This window comes from Ostrinia nubilalis, chromosome 21, assembly GCF_963855985.1.
Source record: "Ostrinia nubilalis chromosome 21, ilOstNubi1.1, whole genome shotgun sequence".
Taxonomy (NCBI): Eukaryota; Metazoa; Arthropoda; class Insecta; order Lepidoptera; family Crambidae; genus Ostrinia; species Ostrinia nubilalis.
Window position 1 is genome coordinate 6,576,150 of NC_087108.1, and position 23,818 is coordinate 6,599,967.

The window sequence follows — 23,818 nt, forward strand, 5'->3', positions numbered from 1 at the left end:
ACATTCCACATACAAACTAAAGGTATTTACACAACTAGAAAAAACTTTTAACCTTTCCACCTAAAACAACATGGCGGAATATTTATTGAAAAGCTTCAACAAAGCTCGCTCCAAAACTAGACAGGGCGCCTATTCCGCAAAATAAACTTTCTGTCTCTCTCACTCATGGAACTGGGTGAAAGAGATAGGTATAGTCAAATTCGTCAAAGTCTTTTACAGAATAGGCCCCCTGGCTTAGAGAAATCCACCGTTTCCCGTGAAAAGAAAATTAAGGTTCCGATGAAAATACACAAAAAGCGGCCCTGAAAATCGTTTTAGAGGTTTAGTTTTTGGTAAAGAAAGGTAAATAAAAAACGTACGTGTCTGTATAGCAATTAGTTTAACGTGTACAAAATAGATTTGTATATTATGTAATATTAATTATTAAATATTGATTTATTATTAAAAAAAGATTTTTAAAAACATGTAAAATTAACTTAACTTGCAAATAGTAGAGTCTTTATAGTATCCGTTTACTCTGTACTTCATACAAATAAGTTAACATGTAATCATTGCTGAATTAACTTTAACTCTAATCACACAATTTTAACTCTCAACGGGATACTGTTAGAATACTTGGAAATCTCTAGTAATTAAAAATACACAAAAAATATCAAAATCCTTTTGTAAGTTAGTTAAAAACTAATTGAGGACTAAAAATTAGACCTCTCAAAATACGGGAACACCAACTGGAAACGAGTTAAGGCCGAGCATAATTGGAAATCCACCCTGTATTAAGTATCCAAATAAATAATCCCACTTGGAATTGGTTTCATTGAGTTTCCGAGAAATAATTTAACTTTTACTTTATAGACTGTCCCTTTTCGTGATTTTAGAAGCGTTTGTTTTCTATTTGTCAACGAAAAAGAAGCAGGTACTTCGTGGAACGAAACTAGTAATGACGTCATTTAGTTTTGCTACTGTTTTGCAAGAAGTATCTTTAACAGACATACCATCATTAAAAGTATAGATTGTTACATCCACGAAGATGCGCCCCACCAATTTTTGGTCAAGGGAAGGTCGGGGTGCGGGTAGTTAGATCCAAGCAGTCCGAACGTCATTATTGTAATGTGCGTGTGCACTTATGGATGATTTAGCATGTACCGATAACACTCAAACATTAGTGGATGAAACGATCTATAAATATTAATCCTGTATACATTATAAGACCTACTAACCTAATATTATTAGTGACGATAGTTGAAATGTAATTAAGATTTAGCTATACACCAATAACTTTCCTAGGATAATCTAGAAGTCACAACAAAGTCAATTGTCGCAAACCACTATCGGCACTAATTTGATTGTATCGTGATCCAGGCGGGATCTTAACTTAATTAAACAGATACCCTTTGTTAGTATGTTACACAACCTTAATTTAGTTTACTCGTATCGCTGTCAGATTACCTTGCCTGGTATTCCTGGGGACACACGGTCGTGACGTTCGGAAGACAAATTATTAGGCAGAGGGTGAGGTCCAAATTTCCATTCAATTCATCATCAAATACATTCTTTTAAGCCCCAAGAAGGATCACAAATGAGCACGGATGCCAATTCCTAGCTAGCCGTTCTACTATTTTGGACAAGGGCAGTAGCCGTTATGGTACGGTAAGGGATTTTAAATACATAATAGCACCTACAATCAAATTTATTGTATAGATTAACTAGATGGTTGAAGCCAAACTGTAGATTCTCGCTAGGAGTTGGAGTTCTGATTAGGTATAAATAATGTTACACTATTGTATACTATAGGAAACTAGATAAAATGGAAAAATGTGTACATAATTCACAGGATAGCGTTCCAAATAAATTCGAATCAAGCAAGTTCAAAAAATTTATCTTAAGCACTGCATTTTTCTCCCTAATCTAATGCAGCTAATCTACAATCACATAATTATTGTAAATTCCAGATTATCATAAGATCACACTTACAAGTTATTACGTTCACCGAACACTACACCAGTATAACGCTCTGTAAAGAAATAGACGTAACTAATTTAACTGATTTAGCCGCAACTCAGCGGCAGTTCTGATTACTTACACCCGGCGCCGAGTTTGATCTATGTCACATGTAAGTTGGTAATTTGTTCTGTCGGTCAGAACTTCAGCGGATTGTTATGACACCAATCTACTGAGATAGGATGCTAACAAAAATAGTTTCCTACGCTTCCGTACGAAATAATTTTAACTTATCTATGATCGTACCTACTGATGAGGATAGTGTCAGAACATACTATTACCTGCCACGGGACTATCCCCAGCTCTCGTTCCCACCGCTGCAATTCCTGTGTAGCCAGGATCTACAGCTTGACCGCCAATAAAAAACCCAACCAGTGAAGGTCAAGTTTGTACTGAGGGAAAGTTAACTGTCATTGGACCCAGAAGAACATAGGAGGATATCGAAGTTACTACCTGCCAATGATTCTTTACTTCAAAATCTGTGAGTTAAATAGGTGTATGTGTACCTACACAAAACAGTTACACTCCAAGTTTGATCTATGTCACCATGTAAGTTGGTAATTTGTTCCGTCGGTCAGAACTTCAGCGAATTGTTATGACACCGCCAATCTACTGAAATAGTTTTGAGAACTTTGGGATGTTAACAGAAATAGTTTGCTACGCTTCCGTATAAAATATTTTACTGTTCTAAAGACCGGTTCATAATAACCGGCGATTATTATTAATAATTTTCAATTTATCACATTTACCGTAACATATATTTTTAAGCCTTAGCAAATCATTACAAGTTTGATAATTAATATTAACGACAAAGTTGAATATCGAATGACGAGTCCATAGCACTATAATATCCACAAATGGAATATTCCTTTGGGAGTACCCTCAATTTCCTTAGATCCCACTTAAAATAAACCCAAGCATTTGGCTTAAATTATCTGTTTTCTTACGATAACTCAATGGAACTGGGGGTTCAAATTAATTTTATAGCTAATAAAATTCGCGTACCCTTTCCTTAGCCTGTGGCAGTTAATAACACCCTTTGTCTGAACAGACTTTAAATTACAGCTGAAATAAAACCGCCAGTGTTCTTCGAAAACAGCATGCGCTGTCTAAACTTTTTTGACAATTAACAATCCATTATAAAGGGTGTATAACTTGGTTCAGACATAGAGATTTGAAATCCAATCCTGACTAAGATTACCTACTAAAATAATATTTACCCCCTTACTAATAAAACTTACACGCTCGTTGAACAGTGTTTTAAAGTGACGTTTTAGAATAGAAGAATAGAATAGAATATTATTTATTTGGCACAATACACAATACATTATATAGGCACAATACAAGATTAAAACATAGAAAAAAGAAAAAAGAAAAATAAAATAGATTATAAGTGCCCTGTGCCAAAAAGGTCCCTGACTCAGCATTAGTCGTGACAAAGATGCCACGACACTGATTTTCAGCAAGGACCTTTGGGGCACTGGGGTCGCCGTAAAAATAAAAAAAATAAAAGAAAGAAACACACAGATTATACCTAACATAAATTAGCAATATAATAAAAAAAATAACTACCTTGTCTCGAAATATATAGTAAAATCTAAGTCTATTGATTATATTTTAATTAAACACGATGTAAAAATATTTTTCATCTAATGTACGCAATGTGTGAAACGGAATAGATTTAGTGCTGAGGTATTTCTTGTATAATAAAATCGATTATTTCCGCGGTTCATTAATCGATTGCAGTGAATACTTAGTTATTAAAAACATCACAAAAATCAACCATATTTTTCGATTATTGACTTTAATAAACGCATTAAAAATAAATTAGTAGTTTTTAATTTAAAGAAACAGAACCAGCACTTTTTAGGAATCGTTTTTTTGAACACAAACCATGAAATTTGAATATTATCAACAAAAAATTGTTACAATAATATTTGTAATTAAAAAAAACATGTTTTTTGTTAAATAACACCCATACAAAACATTTCTCTAAAAGTAAGTTTTACTAACTCTTCGAAAAAAAATCGATAGATAAATCGCTATGGTTTAGTTATGTGACATCTCCAAATCTTTCAAACTCGAAACGTCATACGGACCATCCTAGGCGAAAAAAGATTACAGGCAAATAGAAAATTCTTAGATTTAAGCATTTTACAATAAGAAGACGACAAGAAGAAGACACACACAATGACAGATCATTACGGACCATTATATCTGTGACAAAAAAAAAACAACTCGAAAAAAAAAAAAGAAGACAAAGACAACTGTCACTGTCATTTATTGGACACATTTTCGCATTAAAGTTCTGCGTGCATGGTGCAAATACATTAAGTCGGCCAGGGATTAATCAATTAAAACATGTGCATGCGCAGCCACGTCTAGAATGACCTGGCAGCGGTTCAATTAATGAGGAAAAGTGTTGCAATCTGTTCATGGGGGCTAAGACAGGTGCAGAATAGACCTTTGTCCCTCCGCACCTCAAGGGGCCCACGCGGCGCCGGAACGTAGCGTCATCGCCAATGACACGCGTCGCGTATAACCCAATGGTGAGATACATTTACACTAATATTTAGTTTTTTGCAATGACAAAAGATAAGTCTTGAGTTGTGTCTTAAACGTGAGTTTCGTTTTGTGTGGAAATGTCATTTTAAAACAGTGTTCAACAAGTGTGTAACTTTTTATTAGTAAGGGGGTAAATGCCTAAGCATAATACCCACAGTGCTTAAAGTTCACTAGCTGTACCCGCCATAAACGCAAAAATAGCTTGAGTACCTATTTTTACCGTTTTCGTAATATTTTTCATTGATGCTCCGCTCCAATAGGAAACGACTATTAAGTCGTAGCGCGAATAGCCTAATAGCTCAATAGCCTACCTCGTTTATGTCCTTTTCAAATAGGACCAAGTGAACTGGCTGAATTCCCTATGATGTATTTTCAAGTAAATAACGTTTAAGTGGTATTCCGCTTTAATTTGCCATGGAATTAGAACCGCATCATTTTTATTGCTTGGCCGGCTTCTGCCCAAATGGGGTGTCGCGGAGAGAAGTACCTACCGACAAATTAGTCACTTTGACTTGGTGTAGTCCTTAGTGTAGTTTGCGTAGAAAAATATTTGTTAGTGTAATTATAACTTTTACGTTAGAATCACCGCATTTTTTCGGCCGATAGTTTAATGGATTTATTAATCACTAGCTGCGCCCGCGACTTCGTACGCGTGAAAACCCGTTTTCGCAATATTTTTCATTTTTTCTCTGCACCTATTACTCGTAGCGTGATGGGATATAGCTTATAGCCTTCCTCGATAAATGGGCTTTCTAACACTGAAATAATTTTTCAAATCGGACCAGTAGTTCCTGAGATTAGCGCGTTCAAGTAAACAAACAAACAAACTCTTCAGCTTTATAATATTAGTATAGATATTCATATTTAAGACCTAATGTACACTGTGAAATGCAATAAAGTATTGAGTATTAGAAGAAGACCAAAGTATTGTTCGATAAAGGGTTTGTAATGTACGGAGACTCTTACGAGTAGATATTAATAAGTACATTCTATACAACAAAAAGTAAGTAATTCTGATTCTTGTCTGATAGAAAAAATTTTTGATCGAATAGGCATTTTAAATTGTAGTATTCATTGCTATACAGACAATGTGATAATGTCAAGTATTGTAACAAATTAATAATTAAATTAATTTTGGCTTACGGTCCAGTATGTAATTAACACTTTTTCTTTACGATGAAGCCTAGACTGTAAACTGTTTGTATACCTATTACAAATAAAAAAAAAACACTGGCCCTAATTGGCACGTAAAAATCCAAACATCTTTTTTGTATGGAGTGTCAAAATCCGTTCAATAGTTTTTCGTGAAGTAACTAAACAAACATAAAAACTCACGAACTTTCATATTCAAACATATTATATTAGTGGGATTCTCCAAAAGTCATCTTCCTAGAAACATTTCATTAATAATTATGAGTGGTTTTCAAGACAAAGAAAAGGGATCCAAAAAAGTATTTTCATAGCATGTGAAACAATAAATGGCGGTCAACACAATAAATAAGTCAAAGGGAAAAACTGCCTTATTTTCCCTTTCTTATGCTCAGCGGCGAAAGTCAGCATGACTTTTATAAATAAGGGGATAAAGGTTATTCTTGGTATAATAATATCTACATAATATACGTGGTTACATGAATTAGGGGTGAGAATTGAGTAGACATGATTAAGCTTAAGAAATTAAATTAGGTTTTTTATTTTAATTAATCACCGATTTGTATTCAAATTGTGATACTTAATCACACATAAGTTAGCTACTTGACCGAGGAAACTCTGTGCAGATTCTGCCATACAGAAGAAGAAACGGCCATGCATGTTCTTTGCTCATGCTTCCCGCTTATGAGCAAAAGAAGTATCCATCTCGGGCGACACATCATGCACCCGGATGAGATAGCAGATATCACGCTCCAAAGAATCTGGAAATTTATAGACTCAACGGGACTAAGCAGTGAACTCTAAAGACAAGGGCTGCCACAATAGATCAAACCTGGTCGAATTGGCGCAAATAAAGGCCCAAAAACCAATAATAATAAATAATAGCTACTTTACTTTATTTTCATGAACTGCAATTATTTATCTTTTTCTGGGAAATTAGAAAGCAACGTTATACAGGCTGTGGTTTTGTAAAACAACGCCCATCTCAGGAGTGGTACATATGAAAGTAATTGCAATCGCAGTAAGGGGTTTTGAAAAAATCCATGTATTTTAATGTAATGGAATTTCTGAAATGCTAACCTAATCTTAACCTTCCACCCTTTTGTAAAGTCTTATTACTAAAAAACACTATTTGAAACACCAAAATTGTCAGTTAAAACATGTAAAGTGCAAGTTTTGGCATGCAACGTCAAACGTTAAAGGAACATGCAAAGTTTACCTGTTACAGTCAACATTTATATTATTAAAACCGCATCCTACTTGTTCCAGTAATCCAAAGTGCTTAGATCACTCAACACAGCAAAAGAAGAAGAGCCAGTTTACTTCGGGGAACTTTTTTTCCAGGAAAAATACTTTGATTTCGCGGAAAATCACAAAAGTCAATGAGTTTAGGCAGCAAAATTTTTGTGGGCTTCGAATAATAGTTTATGTGCGTTTCATTAGATGCGTTTGAAAAAGGGTGCTTTTCAAGGAAGACCTCATTTTTAACGTCTGCGTGGTCCATTCCAGGAATAATAAAATTCCATTTCTGGTTCGTTCCTGTGGATCGGTAACTGGGTAGGAGCTTATGGTAGGCTGTTTTATTTGTCAATAAATAAATAGTTTGAAATAGAATAATTTACCTTCATTCAAATAAATTCCCTTTGTAAGTGCCATTAGTTCTTGGGGTACATTTTCTAATAAAATAGTTTGTGTTGTACATATTCGGTTAAGTAAGGCTGGTTTTAGTGTCACGCGGACCGTCCGGTGCGGACCCGCTCAGCACGGCCAATCTGTATGAACTTCTAGGGAGCGTTTTAGAGTAATGCGGTCCGGAGGAACCGCTCCGCTCCCTAGCAGTTCATACAGATCGGCTGTGCGGAGCGATCCGCACTGGCAGTCCGCGTGACACTAAAACCAGCCTAAGTTTATTTTGTTAATATATTATGTCACTCAATGGAAGACGGATAAGATCTTAAATAAGTATAATCTAATCATATCTTTGCTTTGATTTATCAAGCGTTAGATTAGCTCGTATGAATACAGGGTGGAAACGATCAGTGATCTCACTCGATTATTTCTTAACTATACAAGATTTAAAAAAACTGGTTACTAATCCTGATAGTGCTTCACGAGCTCTTTCAAACGGTACCAATAATAATAATAGGTTACTGAATGAACTGGAGTTATCCGGAAATTCAATGTTTTCAGCTTCAGTATGAGTATTATAATAATTTCAAAATTAATAATCCAAAATCGTTTATTTGTTGTAAGATGCTAAATTACTAGTTATAGTCGGGAAGCGCAGGTCAGTCCCGCGCAGGTTGTCGGCGATCCACCGCTGCGCCTGCGCCGCCATCTGTTCGTCGAAGTGTTCGCGCCAGTCGCCAGATTTGCCTAGTTCATAAAGGAAAGGCAAGTTTGATTATAATGCTTTTACTATTAATAGAAATTATCATCAGAATATGCCAAGAAAATATTTAGTTATAAGTAACTAAGTGTCACCAGCAGCCTGTAAATACTTTATTTGATGCCTACTTGATCCTTAATTAATTTGTGTCAATCCACTAACCTTTTCTAAAAAATGTACTATCTTTTTTAGTTATCCACCCTAGGTCCCTTCCGACTTCGTAGTGAACCGTTGGGTTTTTCTTGAAGTTATCGAATTTTAGGCGGTCACAAAGACGAGAGACTTGCTCATCAGTCATCGTCTTGCCTAGGAATTCGGCAACTTGTCGAACTGCCTTCGGCAAATCCTTGAAACAAATAAGTAAAGTACATACTGTAATATGTATAAAAATATGAGGTTGAAGAAGTAATAGGAGACCATAGAGTAACTTATAATAACGTTCGCATTTGTTTTTTTTTATTCACAACGAGAAAGCTCTTGGCCTGTATCTCACCTGATGGTAAGTGACGATCAAGCCGAAGGTGGAAGCGAGCTTCACCCGGAATCCTCAACCACGGAGGAACTGGCTATCTTATCTCTAACTGCCGGAACACAACAATGCTGTTAACGTTGTTGTTATGGCGACAGACTTAGCTATGATGGTGGTAGCTAGCCAGGCGGACTTAGAACAAGCCCTACCACCAACCAAACCGAACAGAAAAATCTGCCCCCACTGGGAATCGAACCCGGGACCTCTGCGTCTGAAGCAGGTGGTCTTACCACTAGACCACAGAGGCGGCTAATGTTATTCCTTCAACAGGTATTACCTTCAACATATCCTCATAAAAGAGAAACAGTAAGTTAGGGTGATTCCTTTGCTCCCAAGCTTCCATAACGTGCGGGAAGTACGGAGTCGAATCAACTGTAAAATAAAAATAACCTGTTTACATTAACTATTATTTTATTAATTTCATTTCTGTCCGTTTTCAGTTCAAACTTTACCAATAGAGCTTTTAGAAATGATGATGAAAATGTAGGACAAACAAAAAATTACATTTGCTCAGGTGTATTTTGGAACTTTGATATGCATCATCATCATCATCATCATTTCAGCCACAGGACGTCCACTGCTGAACATAGGCCTCCTCCAATGACTTCCACATCGCACGGTTAGTAGCAGTCTGCATCCAGCGCCATCCTGCTACCTTTATCAGGTCGTCGGTCCACATTGTAGGTGGATGTCACACGCTGCGTTTTTCGGTACGCGGCCTCCACTCCAGAACCTTGCTGCCCCATCGGCCGTCAGTTCTGCGTACTATGTGCCCTGCCCACTGCCACTTCAGCTTGCTAATCCGTCGGGCTATATCAGCGACTTTAGTTCATTTACGGATCTCCTCATTTCTGATTCGATCTCGTAAAATAACACCGAGCATAGCCCTCTCCATAGCACGCTGTGCAACTTTGAGCTTCTGTATAAGGCCTATAGTGAGAGGCCACGTTTCCGAGCGAGTCATCATAGGTAATACACATTGGTTGTAGACTTTCGTCTTCAGGCACTGAGGTATTTTGGACGAAAAGATGTCGCGTAGTTTCCCGAACGCAGTCCAAGTTTGATATGCGATAGGTTTATATTATTAACATTGGCGTGTTGTAGTTTTCAGACAGATAATTCCCTATCAGAGATTCTAGCTGCATCGCAGTTGTGATACAGACTGATCAGATAATTTAGGATAAAGTTTTAACTCACTTTTGTCCTGAATGAAGTACTCCCAATACTGTTTGAAGTCCCCAGTGAAGCCCATGAACGCGAAGAGTTTGTTGTGGTGGTAGAAGGAGACCGCGGCGTCGCGTGGGTCACGCGCCACGTATACCACCTTGGCGGTGTCCAGCAGCTTCGGCGGCAGCAGGGATAAGGGAATGTGCGTTTTGATGAACCGTGGCGAAGGCACCTTCGCCATCAACTCGGTGCCAGGAGTAGTCACTTCCTCTATAATTTTTAACAGTCGCTCGTCTCCTTTCGCGAAGTCTTTCATATAGTTCTTCGTTTTGTCGCTATTTATCATCATGAACATTCTGAAAACACCCGATTACAGACCAGACATTATCTATACTAATATTATAAATGCGAAAGTAACTCTGTCTGTTTGTCTGTCTCGCTTTCACGCCTTAACCTCCTGGGGCCCGGGAATTATTTTTATCGTGAATTCATATGAAAACTATCCAAATAGTATTAATAATTGATATAATTATCTTAAAAAATAAAATAAAAATTTTTATCTGGAAAACGGCAATTTTCTCAATGTCATATATTTACGACATCGGTTCCCAATGTCAACGACTTTTTTATTTCATGTACAGGATGTCCCGTAATAAATTCCACAAAAGTAATTCCTAGTTAAGTTTCTTGACTATCTACAACGAATTTGAATCTATTTTTGAAATATATTGAGATGCCAAAAATTTTTTTTACATATTTTTAATTTTTTTTCTGCCTGTACTTACTTTTTTCTATGCAGTGGATGCAAATATTGATATTTTTTAAGTACCTTTTCGTTAAAATGTAGCTAGATAGATTCTATATCAAGTTTTATGTCATTTTTGGGCAATAACATTGCATCTCTATTTTTTTTTTAATAGTATTTCAAAATTTTATTGCATTTCATATGGATGACTACAATTAAAAAATCCTCGTGATAAAAAAATGCATCACACCAATGTGTAATTAACATTAAGTGATGTAGATAAGGTCAATAGCAATAAAAAAAATTAAAAAACAATTTGATTAAGTGCCTAATGAAATTATTTTAATTTCATAAAAAAAAATCAAAGTGACTTGAGGTGTTGATAATACTTCTGGGCCGACTTTACCAGTAAAATCGAGTTTTGAATGTTCTAATATGTTATATTCGCATATATCTACCTAAACAAATAAGAAAATAATATCAGATTGTATGCTATTTAATAGAAAATGTATAATGTCATACAGGTATTACACTGGGCTCTGTCAGTTTACACTAGTAATTGGGACCTCATGTAATACCTGTATGACATTCAGATTTCACCATGGTTTTCGTAGCTTTCATACGTATTTCCACAATCAGTGATACTCAGATAATAAAACAGTTCAAATCCCAAAACGAATAATAACAAAGGCTTATAGAAATCGTTCATATTTTAGTAAAAATTTCATTATTACTAACCACTTGTTCCCGGTCGCGGCGCCGTCGCTAGTTCAATTAAAGATAAAAAAATATAAATGTCACTTCACTGGCCAATCACAGCTAAGAATGATGGACAGATGCACCATCTAACTAACTAACGTAAAAGTTCTGGTAAATTTCAACAGATAGCGTTGTATTATATTTTTTTGTTTTATGTAATAAATATATGACGCCAGGCCCCAGGAGGTTAACCACTGAACCGATTTTGATTAAATTTGGCATAGAGATAGTTTTTATCCCGGTTTTTGAAACAGGGACGCGCGCGATAAAGTTTTTCCACAGTTTTTTTGTGACAGACAAAATTCGACGCGGGCGAAGCCGCGGGCGGAAAGCTAGTAATCAATATTACAGTTTCCCTTTTGTAAAATTACTTACTCTAGAAATGGGAACCGTTCATTAAGCGGCATAGAATCAGATTTTTCGTAGTCTAAATTGTTTGCCACCATCCAAACGAGTTCCTGCGTCCAAGTCGTTCCTATAAACATAATAAAACTTATAAATTTAATTTGAAACGAGCATGTCAGTAATTTTTTTCTACAATGCAGACATAACATTTTAAATACTTATAAGTATGAAAATTAGTAAAATTTGTAAACTTAATTTTTTCATGAAATCATTAAAATACTAAAAGGGAAGTACGTGCAAAGGCAGATAATAAATATGTAGTAACCTGATTTAGGGAACGTGACCACAAAAGTATCGTCAGGTCGTATTGGCATGTTATAAATATTTTTAATATCTACTTTAATGCCGTTGGTGAAAAAATATCCCTTTGGGCCGACTCGAATGAATCCATTCTGATACCCTGAAATTGAAAACCGGAAAAGCAGTGATTATGAAGTAAAAATATTCCATATATGAAGTAGAACACCTTTACCTACACATGTACTAGGTAACTATTTATGGGTCTTTAGGTATTTCGCACCATGTGTGATTCGGTCAGGTGCGAGTCGCTCATAAGTGGTCTTTAACATATTTTTGTCATAGATTGATTAAAAAAAACAAATAAATATTACTTATGTACCATCATTTAAGTCAGTGTAATTTTTATACTGCCTACTTTATTTTCAGTCTGGTCCTAAGACTGACTGGAGGAAAATGCCGAAAGGCATTAAGTCCGCCTTATGTACACTGTTTTATGTGAATTCTAGTTTAAAATAAACACATGCAACTCTCTCCAAAGCCTAGTGCGAAAAGCTCCATTCAATAAGTTTTGGCCAATTCACACCGCGGAATCACTCGTGGTACGAAACGCCTTAGACCCGGAAGTATTATTTTATGTACTTAAATTACCTGAATAAATACATACTGCAAGAACCTATTCAAATGACATTAAAATAAATAATATAATTTCATATTAATTAATATAAAATGATAAAAATAATAGAAACATACCTTCGAAATAGTGTTTATGTATTTCATCTGCTTCTTCTGGATCTAAGTCTTTTATTTCAAACGGAAAGTTATTACTTGAAGTAGTCATTTTAGCAGAACAATTAGTTTAATTCCTTGATACCCAGGTTGTGGGAGTCTTATATAATAGTGTCTATCGTATCAATTACACAAATATCTCAAAGTGCATGGAAAATCCGTCGCAAATATTGTGATTAGTTAAATAATCTCGTGAAAATGATAACCTATCTTCTATATTATATCATGATAAGAATTTTATATACCTACTAGCTTAATTTTTGAACTACTTATGCGTAGTTTTTTGATCCGTACTTAAAATGACCAATTGAAAATAAAATTTTTGTTACCAGTGGTTAAACTAACAAAATTTAAAGTAATAGTTAAATATTGTAAAGTCAAACTACTTAACCATCGTTCGAAAAATGCATTTTGTTGTTATTTAACCACTTGTCGATAAACAATTGATTATTTTGATTAGGGATACCAACATAATTTAACCGTAACTATAACAATAACCGGTGTTTTCGTATGGAGTTTGACAGATTTTTGACGTTTGCTAAAGTAAAGTAAGGTAGTGCAACTCACCCTAAGTACCTAATATGGTTTTCATCTAGCTTTCTCTGACACAGTCTGCCTGCTCTCCCTGGGTTGTGGGTACATTAATCATTGGTGAGACCGGGGGAAATCCCCAGAACCTTCGATATTATACGGAATTCTTGGGCCCGGTACCAGCTTGCATTGTAATTGGAGTAATCTAGCCGCGGTGTTATAGTAATATTGGATACGCAATTGGGTGTGATATTAGAAAGGGCGTCAGTCAAAATTGCGGTGAAGGGTTAGGAGGTGGAAGGAAATATCTAGCGAGGGTACGAGGTGCGTTGGCAAGATTTCCTTTATTTTGAGATAGCCTACGTCTATAAACATGCTAATAATGTACTCGTACTAAAGTTTTACTAACTGTAATGATCAACTTGACACCGTGGTAGAAAACTTAGCTCAGGTAAGCCAGAGATCGCGGGTGCAATGACTCTCAGATAATTTTTGCATTATCATTTTATTAGGTTTATGTTGAATTGGGTAGGTTTTTTTTTGTTAATATAAAACTGATACTATTATAGCACGTAGGTCGTAGGTATTATAGTAAATCTGAATAGCTAATCTCTGGAACTATTGGTACGATTTGATTTCCGAGGAAGGCTGCTATCATGCTACGGCCAATAGGAATAAATGAAAAATATTGTAAAATAAGAAAAAAATTTCAAGCGATTTTTACGCGTACCAACTCGCGGGTACTAGTTTAATAGAAATAAACAATCATGTTTGAAACAATTAATAAAATCCATCCCATCATTAAAATAAAACATAATGATGTCCAAAAAAGCTTTCATTGGTTCGCATTATTTCATTCGCTTCCACATAATACCCAATAATTAACAACTCCGAAACCTATTACAGTCCGAAAATGTACGTCAAATACATTCATAAGTCTTTATACCGTTTTTATATCCCATCCCAACTATCCCAACTAATATTATAAATGCGAAAGTAACTCTGTCTGTCTGTCTGTCTGTCTGTTACGCTTTCCCGCTTAAACCTCGCAACCGATTTTGATGAAATTTGGCATAGAGATAGTTTGAGTCCCGGGAAAGAACATAGGATAGTTTTTATCCCGGTTTTTGAAACAGGGACGCGCGCGATAAAGTTTTTCTGTGACAGACAAAATTCCACGCGGGCGAAGCCGCGGGCGGAAAGCTAGTCTGTAATAAATTACCAATAATGACCAATATGCCGCGGTATTATTTTGTGTAAATGGAGATTATGTCGTTTGTTTTGCGGTGTGCGGTTCGGGACCACATTTTAACGCTTGGTTCACATGTAATGGATGGTGGAAGTTGACGTTCGGTTATTGGGAAGAGATTAATACCAAATTAATATTAACATTTAATAATCACGCTATAAATAAGAAGAAAAGGCCGCTATCAGCTGGTTATGCCGGAGGCTATGTTCAGCAGTGGACACTGGACGTCCCGTGGTGAAATCTTGACGATGTTGATGATGACAAATCATGATGATGAATAAGACAACTGCCAGTCTTTCCGTAGATGTTGTAAGAGATGTCATAGGGACAACATAATCAGATGCCCAAGCACGTCTGCTCTGCTTGGGGAATGTACTAATCAAGGAATATTAATTTAGAAACGGTCTAAGTACTGTAGTGGCGATTAGGTCACCAGATGATGATGATTAAGTGCAAAATATTTTTATTTAGCTGACCCTACTATAACAGAATGCATCACCTAAAAGGGAGAAATGGGGTGACAAAGTCTGAAAATCAAAATGAGCATTAATTTGTATGATTTATCGGGTTAATAATTGACAGAACTGACTTTCTGTGATAAAACGGGCTAATTACATAAACAATAAGTGATAAAGTCTTCCTGTGACAGAACGAAATTCTCGCAGACGAAGCCGCGGGTAAAATCTAGTTATTACATAATAGGGTAAACCGTATAGCTATTGCCCACTTAAAGATTTCAAATACATTGAGATGAAAAATTAAAGAAAGTATTTTAATTATCGACCATTTATGACTTTTTTCTTATAACTCAATTAACTGTTAAACAGAATATTAACAGTTTTTAGTTAAATCTTACGTAACTTAGAAAATATTGAAATAAATTTAAAATCCTCCAAAAAGTACAGTCATTGCCCATTACTTACACTAATTGCCCACATCAAAGCACAGTAATTGCCCAGTATCTTAAAACAAAATAATCAATTTTAAAATGACAAAATAGGCTTTAAATAAACAAAACAAAACATTAAACTTGAATTCTAGTAGTACAGTCTTCAAAATTTCAAAATAAATTGCGTTTGGCCTTATTAACATATTATCAAATATTTCTTGAGCTGATGTTGATGAGTCAGAATCGGTAGAGACAGAATCATCTACTTCAAAACATAGATGACGCAAAAATTTTAATTTTATACTATATGTATTTATTTTTTTATCTTCTTTGATATCAGTTCAAGTGGTTGCTCAGAATGTTCAATTAGCTGTTGATTATTCTTCCCTAAAGTTCTATCTATTTCCTTACAATTAACATTTTCACTAGTAGATTTTAACGTAGGATTTCATTTTTTGTATTTGCGTTTGAATTTTTATCAATTTTTTCAAGCCAAACCAAATTGTTGGATATACATCTTGTACAGCTTCGATCGCTTTTTGCAAATTTACTATGCTATATTGAACTTTTGGATCTTTGACATACTGAAAATGAAACATTAAAAGACATTTCAATATTTATGCCTGTAAATTGCAAAACAAGTCTAGCAATGAGCAACGTAAACACTGCTACTGCATGGTGGCAACACTCTAATAATAATTTCCCTGGGCAATAACTATACTTAACATATGGCAATAACTGAAATGATGGTGGGCAATAACTAAAAATATACAGATTTATGTGCAGTGATTACCCACCGTTAAAATGACCGTTAGAAATCAAATTTTACCAGTTATTTTCATTGATAATGGAGAAAACACTTATAATTTCATCATGACTATACACCATTAGTTGAATATTAAATAACTTGCAAAAAAAATTTAACCTCTAAGCAAGTCATTCCTTAGTAAAATTGTTAAAGTCTTTACCTGTTTGAGTAACATTTTCACCCGTCTTGACAAAATCCGCCATGACTGTTTTTTTTAGTGTTTCCTATTGTAAATTTTAAATCTACTGTTCATTGATCTCGGAGCCATCTACTTAGTAAATTCAAATATAACTAGAGTGATTCAAAGTCAGCACCTGACAATATTATCCTTAAAGCGGGCAATTACTACCAGTGGGCAATCACTCTCTGGTTTACCCTACCTATATTTTTGACATTACATTTCACCTTTATCCCGAATCATCCCTAATCATAATCTCCAGGCCGCAACACATAGTTAAAATAATCCCGTTATTAAGGGCAGGTAGGATTAAAGTCGGGAATGATGGGAGTCGGGACTCCTCTGCTGTCGGAAATCATGACTTATCTAGATTGGTGGGGATAGACGGGCAGTTATTGGTTGACATAAGGTCGTTTTATTAATATCTAAAAAACCAACCGATTTGAACCTCCTCCTTTTTTTAAGTCGGTTAAAAATATGTGAGGAGTTTTAGGGTTGTATAAAAGTGCTCATTTTTAGTGCGAATCTGTTGAATCCAGGTGATGTCGGTGTACCTTTTTATTGTGAGGTTATTCAGTTTCCACTGTAGGAGCACGATCCTAATTTACCAGCGACAAAAAGAGGATTTAAACTCCTCACGTTGGACAAAAAATGGCCTATCATCATCATCATCATCATCATTATCTCAGCCATAGGACGTCCACTGCTGAACATAGGCCTCCCCCAATGCTTTCCATGTTGCCCGGTTGGTAGCGGCCTGCGTCCAGCGCCTTCCTGCTACCTTTATGATGGCGTCAGTCTTTAGGTACTACTAAAATATGGCCTAATGTACGCATATTTGTCCCAAAAGCGCCTTTAACGACATTTAATTGGTGGAAGAGTGGGACTTGTCCTAATCTACTCTGCCAAACCCACACAACCATCTGTAAGACTTGCTAAATTGGACAATTTCTAAAATACCCTTTCGCCAGTTCACGGCACGGCAGTCAAAAGGACGAAGCGCAACAGTACAGCCAGAGTAAATACAAATGAGTAGGTCATCTTCATAGAAACGCACCGAGCGCGGTTTGTATGTGAACGCGCCAATACGTATGTGAACGCGCCAATACGAATGCGGCGCGCAGGCACACACTGACAAAATTCGGCGCAACACCCTGCTAATCCACGCTAAATTTTGTCAGTGTGTGTGTGCGCGTACTCTGGTACAGCATTCAAATCACTTTAAATTTGGTTATTCCTTTTACCAATTTAATATAAGTTTTCCCAGCAATCACTGACCAACTTCTAAGCAAAGTTGGTTCAGTAACTCACCAGGTAAGACTTCAAATAAGTACTAACTTAGACAAGCAGTCAGTACACGCAAGACGCTAAGTAGCCTGTAAACAATAATCTGACTACAATTTTACCTTCGTTACGCTCGTTAAACTCGTCTGACGAAGTACGAAAATTATGAGAAGTAGCGCTAATATACAATCAAAGTATCATATCGTAATCGTTCGTTTCAGCCAAAGCCAAATGACGTCCACTGCTGGACAAAGGCGTATCGTAATAGTATGTATTATTGTTATATCAACTCAAAGTGGCAGTGGGCAGGGCACATAGCTCGTAGAGCTGATGGCCATTTGGACAGAAAATTTCTCGAGTGGCGACCACGGGCCAGAAGACATAGTGTGCGCAGGTCTCCCGCAAGGTGGACCGATTAATCTGGTGAAGGACGCGGTAAGTTTGTACCGTTGTGAAAATCCTTGGGGGAAGCCTTTGTCCAGCGATGACGTCATTACGACGAACGAAGAACTGTAAATGAATCCCTAACTATTTTAGTGGACAAATATGAACTTTTAAGTATCTACTAAACGTATCTCGTTATAAACATTTTTCGCCCTGTATAAACCAATTACTAAAGCCATAACTTACTTGTGTATAAAGCTATCATCTGCGGAAATGAAACTATTTTACTTTTACGACTAGGAAAACATAAAGTAGTAATAAAACATAAATGGCGTCCCCAATTTGAGAATCTTATTTATTTGAGTTGTTATAAAACGGACATAGGGTCAAGAGGATGCTTTGATTTATGGTCAAAATGGTCAAACTCAACATTTTTGTTTTGTAAATAGGTAAAAAATATTTTTTTTTGTATCTGTCAACGATGGACAGCTAGGGCTAGGGGCTGAATTATATTATGGTGTACTGTCTTTCCCAAGCATTATAATCCGGGTCTCTTAGAGGCACAAGTGTATAGACACAGAGCAGGTACGCAGGTATACCTACCATCTTAGACTGCAAATCACTTAGCATCAGATATGATGGCAGTCAAATACCTGCTTTCGCTAAATATTTTTTTAACCACAACGAGGAATTACTTGGCCTGCTGCGTGAACATCTCACCTGACGAAAAGTGATGACGATCAGGCAGTAGTCGAAGCGAGCTTTATCCCGAATCCTCAACCACAAACTGTCACTTGGTAGGTTTAATTAATAGCAATCGATTCTTTAGATGTTCTTTTGTTTTCAATTTCCTCTTTATGGGGATTTTTTTAAATCTACTACGTGGTGTTCCGACGATGGTGGTGAATGAATAATGTGAAACGTACACACGTGTACCTAAGCTGCCGAACGCTCGTCTGCAACCCCACTTAATTATGCCATTCCAAATTCTAATGTGTAATGAATGCAAATTCTAAAGGGTCTAACGTTGTAAGGAGCAGGTAAAATATTTACACCGTAAGCGCGGTCTTAATAAACTTCAGATGTATGGGAGTTCTCCCAAGTTTGTCATAGGCCAATTTCGGGCCATGAATTTTCTGAAGTAGGTAACTGCTAGATTAGGCACAGCTCAATTTTAGAAAACAACCCATCATTATAAGATACTGTTTTATCAAATTAGTTTCTATTCTTTGAGTTATTTTTGATAATCTTAGTTAGACTCGATAATAATGTGGTTTTTTCCTTATTAGTTACTAGCGGCCGCCCGCGACTTCGTACGCGTGGATCCTGTTTTACCCCCTTTTCCCGAATTTTCTGCTATAAACCTCACGGAGCCCGAGACCTTTCCAACGAATGCAAATCCGTGGAAATCGGTTCGTGCGTTCTGGAGTTATAGCGTCAGGGAGGAAAACCCGACTTATTTTTATATAGTAGATTAATAGTTTTCTAAATGTTGTGGATTTAAAATCAAGAGCTTTGTTGAAGTTTGCAAAATAGTTTCAAATTCTTCATACAAGTCTAACTAAGGCTGGGTTGCTCCATCTTACTTTAACTTAAACAAACGTCAAAAGTCTTTCAAACTCCCTACAAAAACACTGGTTATAGTTACGGTTAAAATAAGGTGGTGCAACTCAGCCTAAGAATTAAACAAATTATGAGTATAATCATCCAAATTATTACTTATTCCATCATCAAAATCAACAAAACAAAACAAATCCAAATACAAAATAGAAATGAGAAAGCCGAAATCATATTAATCATTAATTATAAACTCAATTTTCCTCGGGCTCCCAAACTTCAGTCCACAGACAAAGTTCCATTAACAAATGATCTTTCGTCGGACAATCAAATGGGATGGTAACAAAATTAAACAAGTCTCAACTGCAGTAACCATCTCGGCATTAAGCCTAGAGTTACTGGATAGTGAGAGCCAGAGGCTCCCAAAGTTTGTGAGTTGAACCAGTTTTATGTTTATGTTCAAGATCTAAAAGCCTACTACATCAATAGTGGTGCTTAGTTTCAATTTGCGGAAAATAGTTGTATTAGTTTGCCTTTTGGACTGGTTGGTTAATCATGACAAACTAATTACAAAGTTTATTATTTTGAAACTTGAGTTATCAATGAAACGTTGTGGAGATATTTGGATGAACTTGTGGCACTTAATTTATCAATAGACAATGTTCAACTTTGATTCGTTACATGTTATTTATCGTCAGATGAACATGAAATACGAGTAGGTACCTACGTTAACTAAACCAAGAGTTGGTATGTACTTATTACGTTTGTCTTGAAGCGCTGGTATTACCTATCAAAGTTAATAATAGGAGGTAGAACAAAATAATCACTGAGGCGACGAAAATTTTTATGAAGAGTACCATTTTAGCCTAAGTACTTCAAAAAAGGAGAAGGTTGTCCTTGACATAACAACAATTTTGGTCACTACAATATTATTAATGCGAAAGTTTGGATGTCTGGATGTTTGTTCTTTTTCACGCAAAAACTACTAGACGGATTTTGATAAAACTTTACAGTATTATTATTTATAACGCAGAATAACATATACGAGCTATAATTTACGACGATCTGTGACAAACTGAATTTCACGCGGGTGAAGCCAGAAGGGAACAGCTAGTTCTAACTAAAGACTTTCATAAGTTAAAAACTCGTTTCATAAGTTAAACTTGAATTAACTCTTGTACACTAACGCTATTTTAAGATGTACTTAGCTCTCCTTATCGCCCATCGGGGTGCTGATACAACACTTTGGGAACCGCAAGTGTAAACCAACCGGCTATTAAAACTTAGCCCGTTGCTTCTTATGTTACACAAAGTTACCACCGATACTTGGAGCTTAGTGGTGTTATACGTATTATTTTATGCCCTATTGTTTTAAGCTGGAGTGCTTCAAGTGTACTGGATAAACGGGTATAATTGGAGTGTAAATTTTCATCGTCTAATTCGGAGGGAATCCCAACTAATATTATAAATGCGAAAGTAACTCTGTCTGTCTGTCTGTCTGTCTGTCTGTCTGTCTGTCTGTCTGTCTGTTACGCTTTCCCGCTTAAACCTCGCAACCGATTTTGATGAAATTTGGCATAGAGATAGTTTGAGTCCCGGGAAAGAACATAGGATAGTTTTTATCCCGGTTTTTGAAACAGGGACGCGCGCGATAAAGTTTTTCTGTGACAGACAAAATTCCACGCGGGCGAAGCCGCGGGCGGAAAGCTAGTAGCTTGAATAAATAGAGACGAGTCCAGGTAAACAGTTAACCAAACTTTACATGCCCAAAAACCTGTCTGCAGCTAGCAAGCTTTGGTATTGCAGTTAAATTATTAAGCATCCACGTTGTATTGTTACCATTTACACTAATTTAATCTTTATAAAAATTAGGATTAGTAAAAAGCTGTGTTTCTTCAGTTTATTGCTTGCGTGCTTATGTGTCACTATGCTCGCTTCTGCATCAAAGAAGGTGACAACAAGGTGACAAATGTGATAACTATTGGTCTATTTACCAACTACAGATTTTTTTCTAGAAAGTTTTTCACCCAACATTTGCGGATAGCAATGAAAATTTACTGAAGTTATTTAACCGTTACTTCACATTTTAAATATCTATTCCCGCCTTTAACAAAAAACTCACGGCGATACCAAAAGTTAAAGAGGAATTACTTAAATTGAAACAAAATATTAATGAGGCACTCGTGTAATTTGGCTTTACCAATGCTCGTACCATCAATAATCTTTCAAAAGCATCCCAAAAGAATACTACTCCAATTCCAACCATCCAATCACATTTAAAAGTTGAATCATTAATCCAGCATCAAGAGCGAATCGCCGAGTCATAATGCATTTTGTTCGCATACGTTTTGAGCGTTCGGATATTTTTGCTGCTCTTTTGTACAATAAAAGTTTCTCGTTGGGAAATAAAATGTCAACCTCACGCACCCTCGTTCGGGTATAGAGTAATGAACTGGTTTTTGTTTTAAAGCCTGTTTTTCAACTGGAGTGTTCCCGGACAATGACCACTCATGTTCGTACGCTCTTTCCGAGTTTCGTATTTGAGGGTCGTATTGTTAAAATCATTCGGTGAAAAGGATGGATGACAATGTATCACAATTTTGGTTATTATTATGTGAAAAATGATAAATGTAAATCTGGCTGATATTTTAATTAAGTATTATAAAGAGGATTCGCGGTGTGCCATAAATGAGATGGTGTGTTAAAATAATTATGAGCACGCAATGTAGATACACAATTTCAATTATTAATCTCATAACAATCTTTAACTACTTTAGTTGTAACAAACTATTTTCCAAACCTTCAACCGACCTCAATATCGCTGCAGTAGTTTTAGCAACTTCCCTCAAGCGTCTTCCACAAACTCGGGAATAGCTAATAAATCAATGAGAAAGCCGAAGTTTGATAAACAGATGTTGTTAGTGGACCCAGGAGTACTGTCAAGGTGTCGGTCCGATGGGCCCCAAGATTTATCGGTCGCCGATGTATCATCACGTTTTTGTACGCAGAGTACGCAGTCACGTTCCGTTTCAATATGTTTGACTGGGTCAGGGATAGGGAAATGGAAGGTTGTGGTCAGTTAAAAAGTTACGGGTAAACTTATTTCGGGTAGTGATCTACGTTATATTTATAGAAATGATTGAATCTTTTGTGTTTGAACTAAGTATTTTTAATTATAAAAGTCTGCATTCTAAAAATCATTGTTTAAAGGGAACTTTTACCTTCTACATAGACTACCAATTTATTCTCCAAGAGTCTTAGTGCGTATTGAAATTATTGCAAATGAATCAATTCAATTTCGAGCATAGATTGAAGCTTTGTAGGTTTAATTTCTATATTAGACCATTCACGAGACACAATCTGTGACAGACATTGAATAGAATTTTGAGCGTTGTATTGTAACGATAATACCCTACGATGTCATTGATAGGATTACACTTTGAACTATGCTAGGCTTAAATGTAGGTTTATCATCATCATCATTTCAGCCACTGGACGTCCACCTGAATATAGCATTTTGCCAATGATTTCCACATCGCCCCGTTGGTCCGGCCTGCATCCAGTGCCTTTCTGCTACTTACTTTATAAGGTAATCGGTCCACCTTATGCGTTTTCTGGTACCGTAATGGTATCATCATCATCATCATTTCAGCCATAAGACGTCCACTGCTGAACATAGGCCATATGATTTCCATGTTGATCGATTGGTCCAGCGTCCAGCACCTTCCTTTATGATAGGACATCATAACGACACTGGTCCACCTATTTCAGTACACGCCCTCGGTTCGGTATTTATTTTCTTTAAGAGATCAAATCAGAAATGAGGAGATCCGTAAACGAAGTAAAGTCGCTGCTAGCCCATTAGCAAGCTGAATGTAGGTATGCTTGAAAGCAAATCCGCACATGAATCTTCTTTGGTCTAGGTTACCTAGTATACAAACGAGTATAAAACATAGCGATGTTTTTATCAGGACTTCATAGTACTATACACGATGTTATACAGGGTGTTGTATGTAGGTCAGCGTTATTTGCGGGCGTGAACCAGTCGATGTGGCCCCGAGCCTTTTGGTGACAGATGGACCTTTTAGCGCTTGGTACACTTGACCTCGAAAAATAAAGCATCAGCCGAATATTGAGTAAAAATATTGAGTAATTGAGTATCAATTTCTATCGTGGATTTATTGCGTTTTTTGCGGCGCTCAGTTT

The 23,818-nt window shown here is 36.3% G+C and overlaps 1 protein-coding gene across 1 annotated transcript; it reads right to left on the reverse strand.

Moving 5' to 3' along the window:
- Nucleotides 1-7,933: 7,933 nt before the first annotated feature.
- Nucleotides 7,934-12,848, reverse strand: LOC135082236 (sulfotransferase 1B1-like). Its single transcript, XM_063977005.1, has 7 exons — nt 12,697-12,848; nt 11,972-12,106; nt 11,677-11,776; nt 9,828-10,153; nt 8,908-9,002; nt 8,264-8,447; nt 7,934-8,088 (listed from the first exon to the last, which is right to left on the reverse strand). The coding sequence occupies exons 1-7, from the start codon at nt 12,782-12,784 to the stop codon at nt 7,952-7,954; spliced, it is 1,065 nt and encodes a 354-aa protein (XP_063833075.1). The 5' UTR covers nt 12,785-12,848; the 3' UTR covers nt 7,934-7,951.
- Between the last annotated feature and the right edge of the window lie 10,970 nt (nt 12,849-23,818).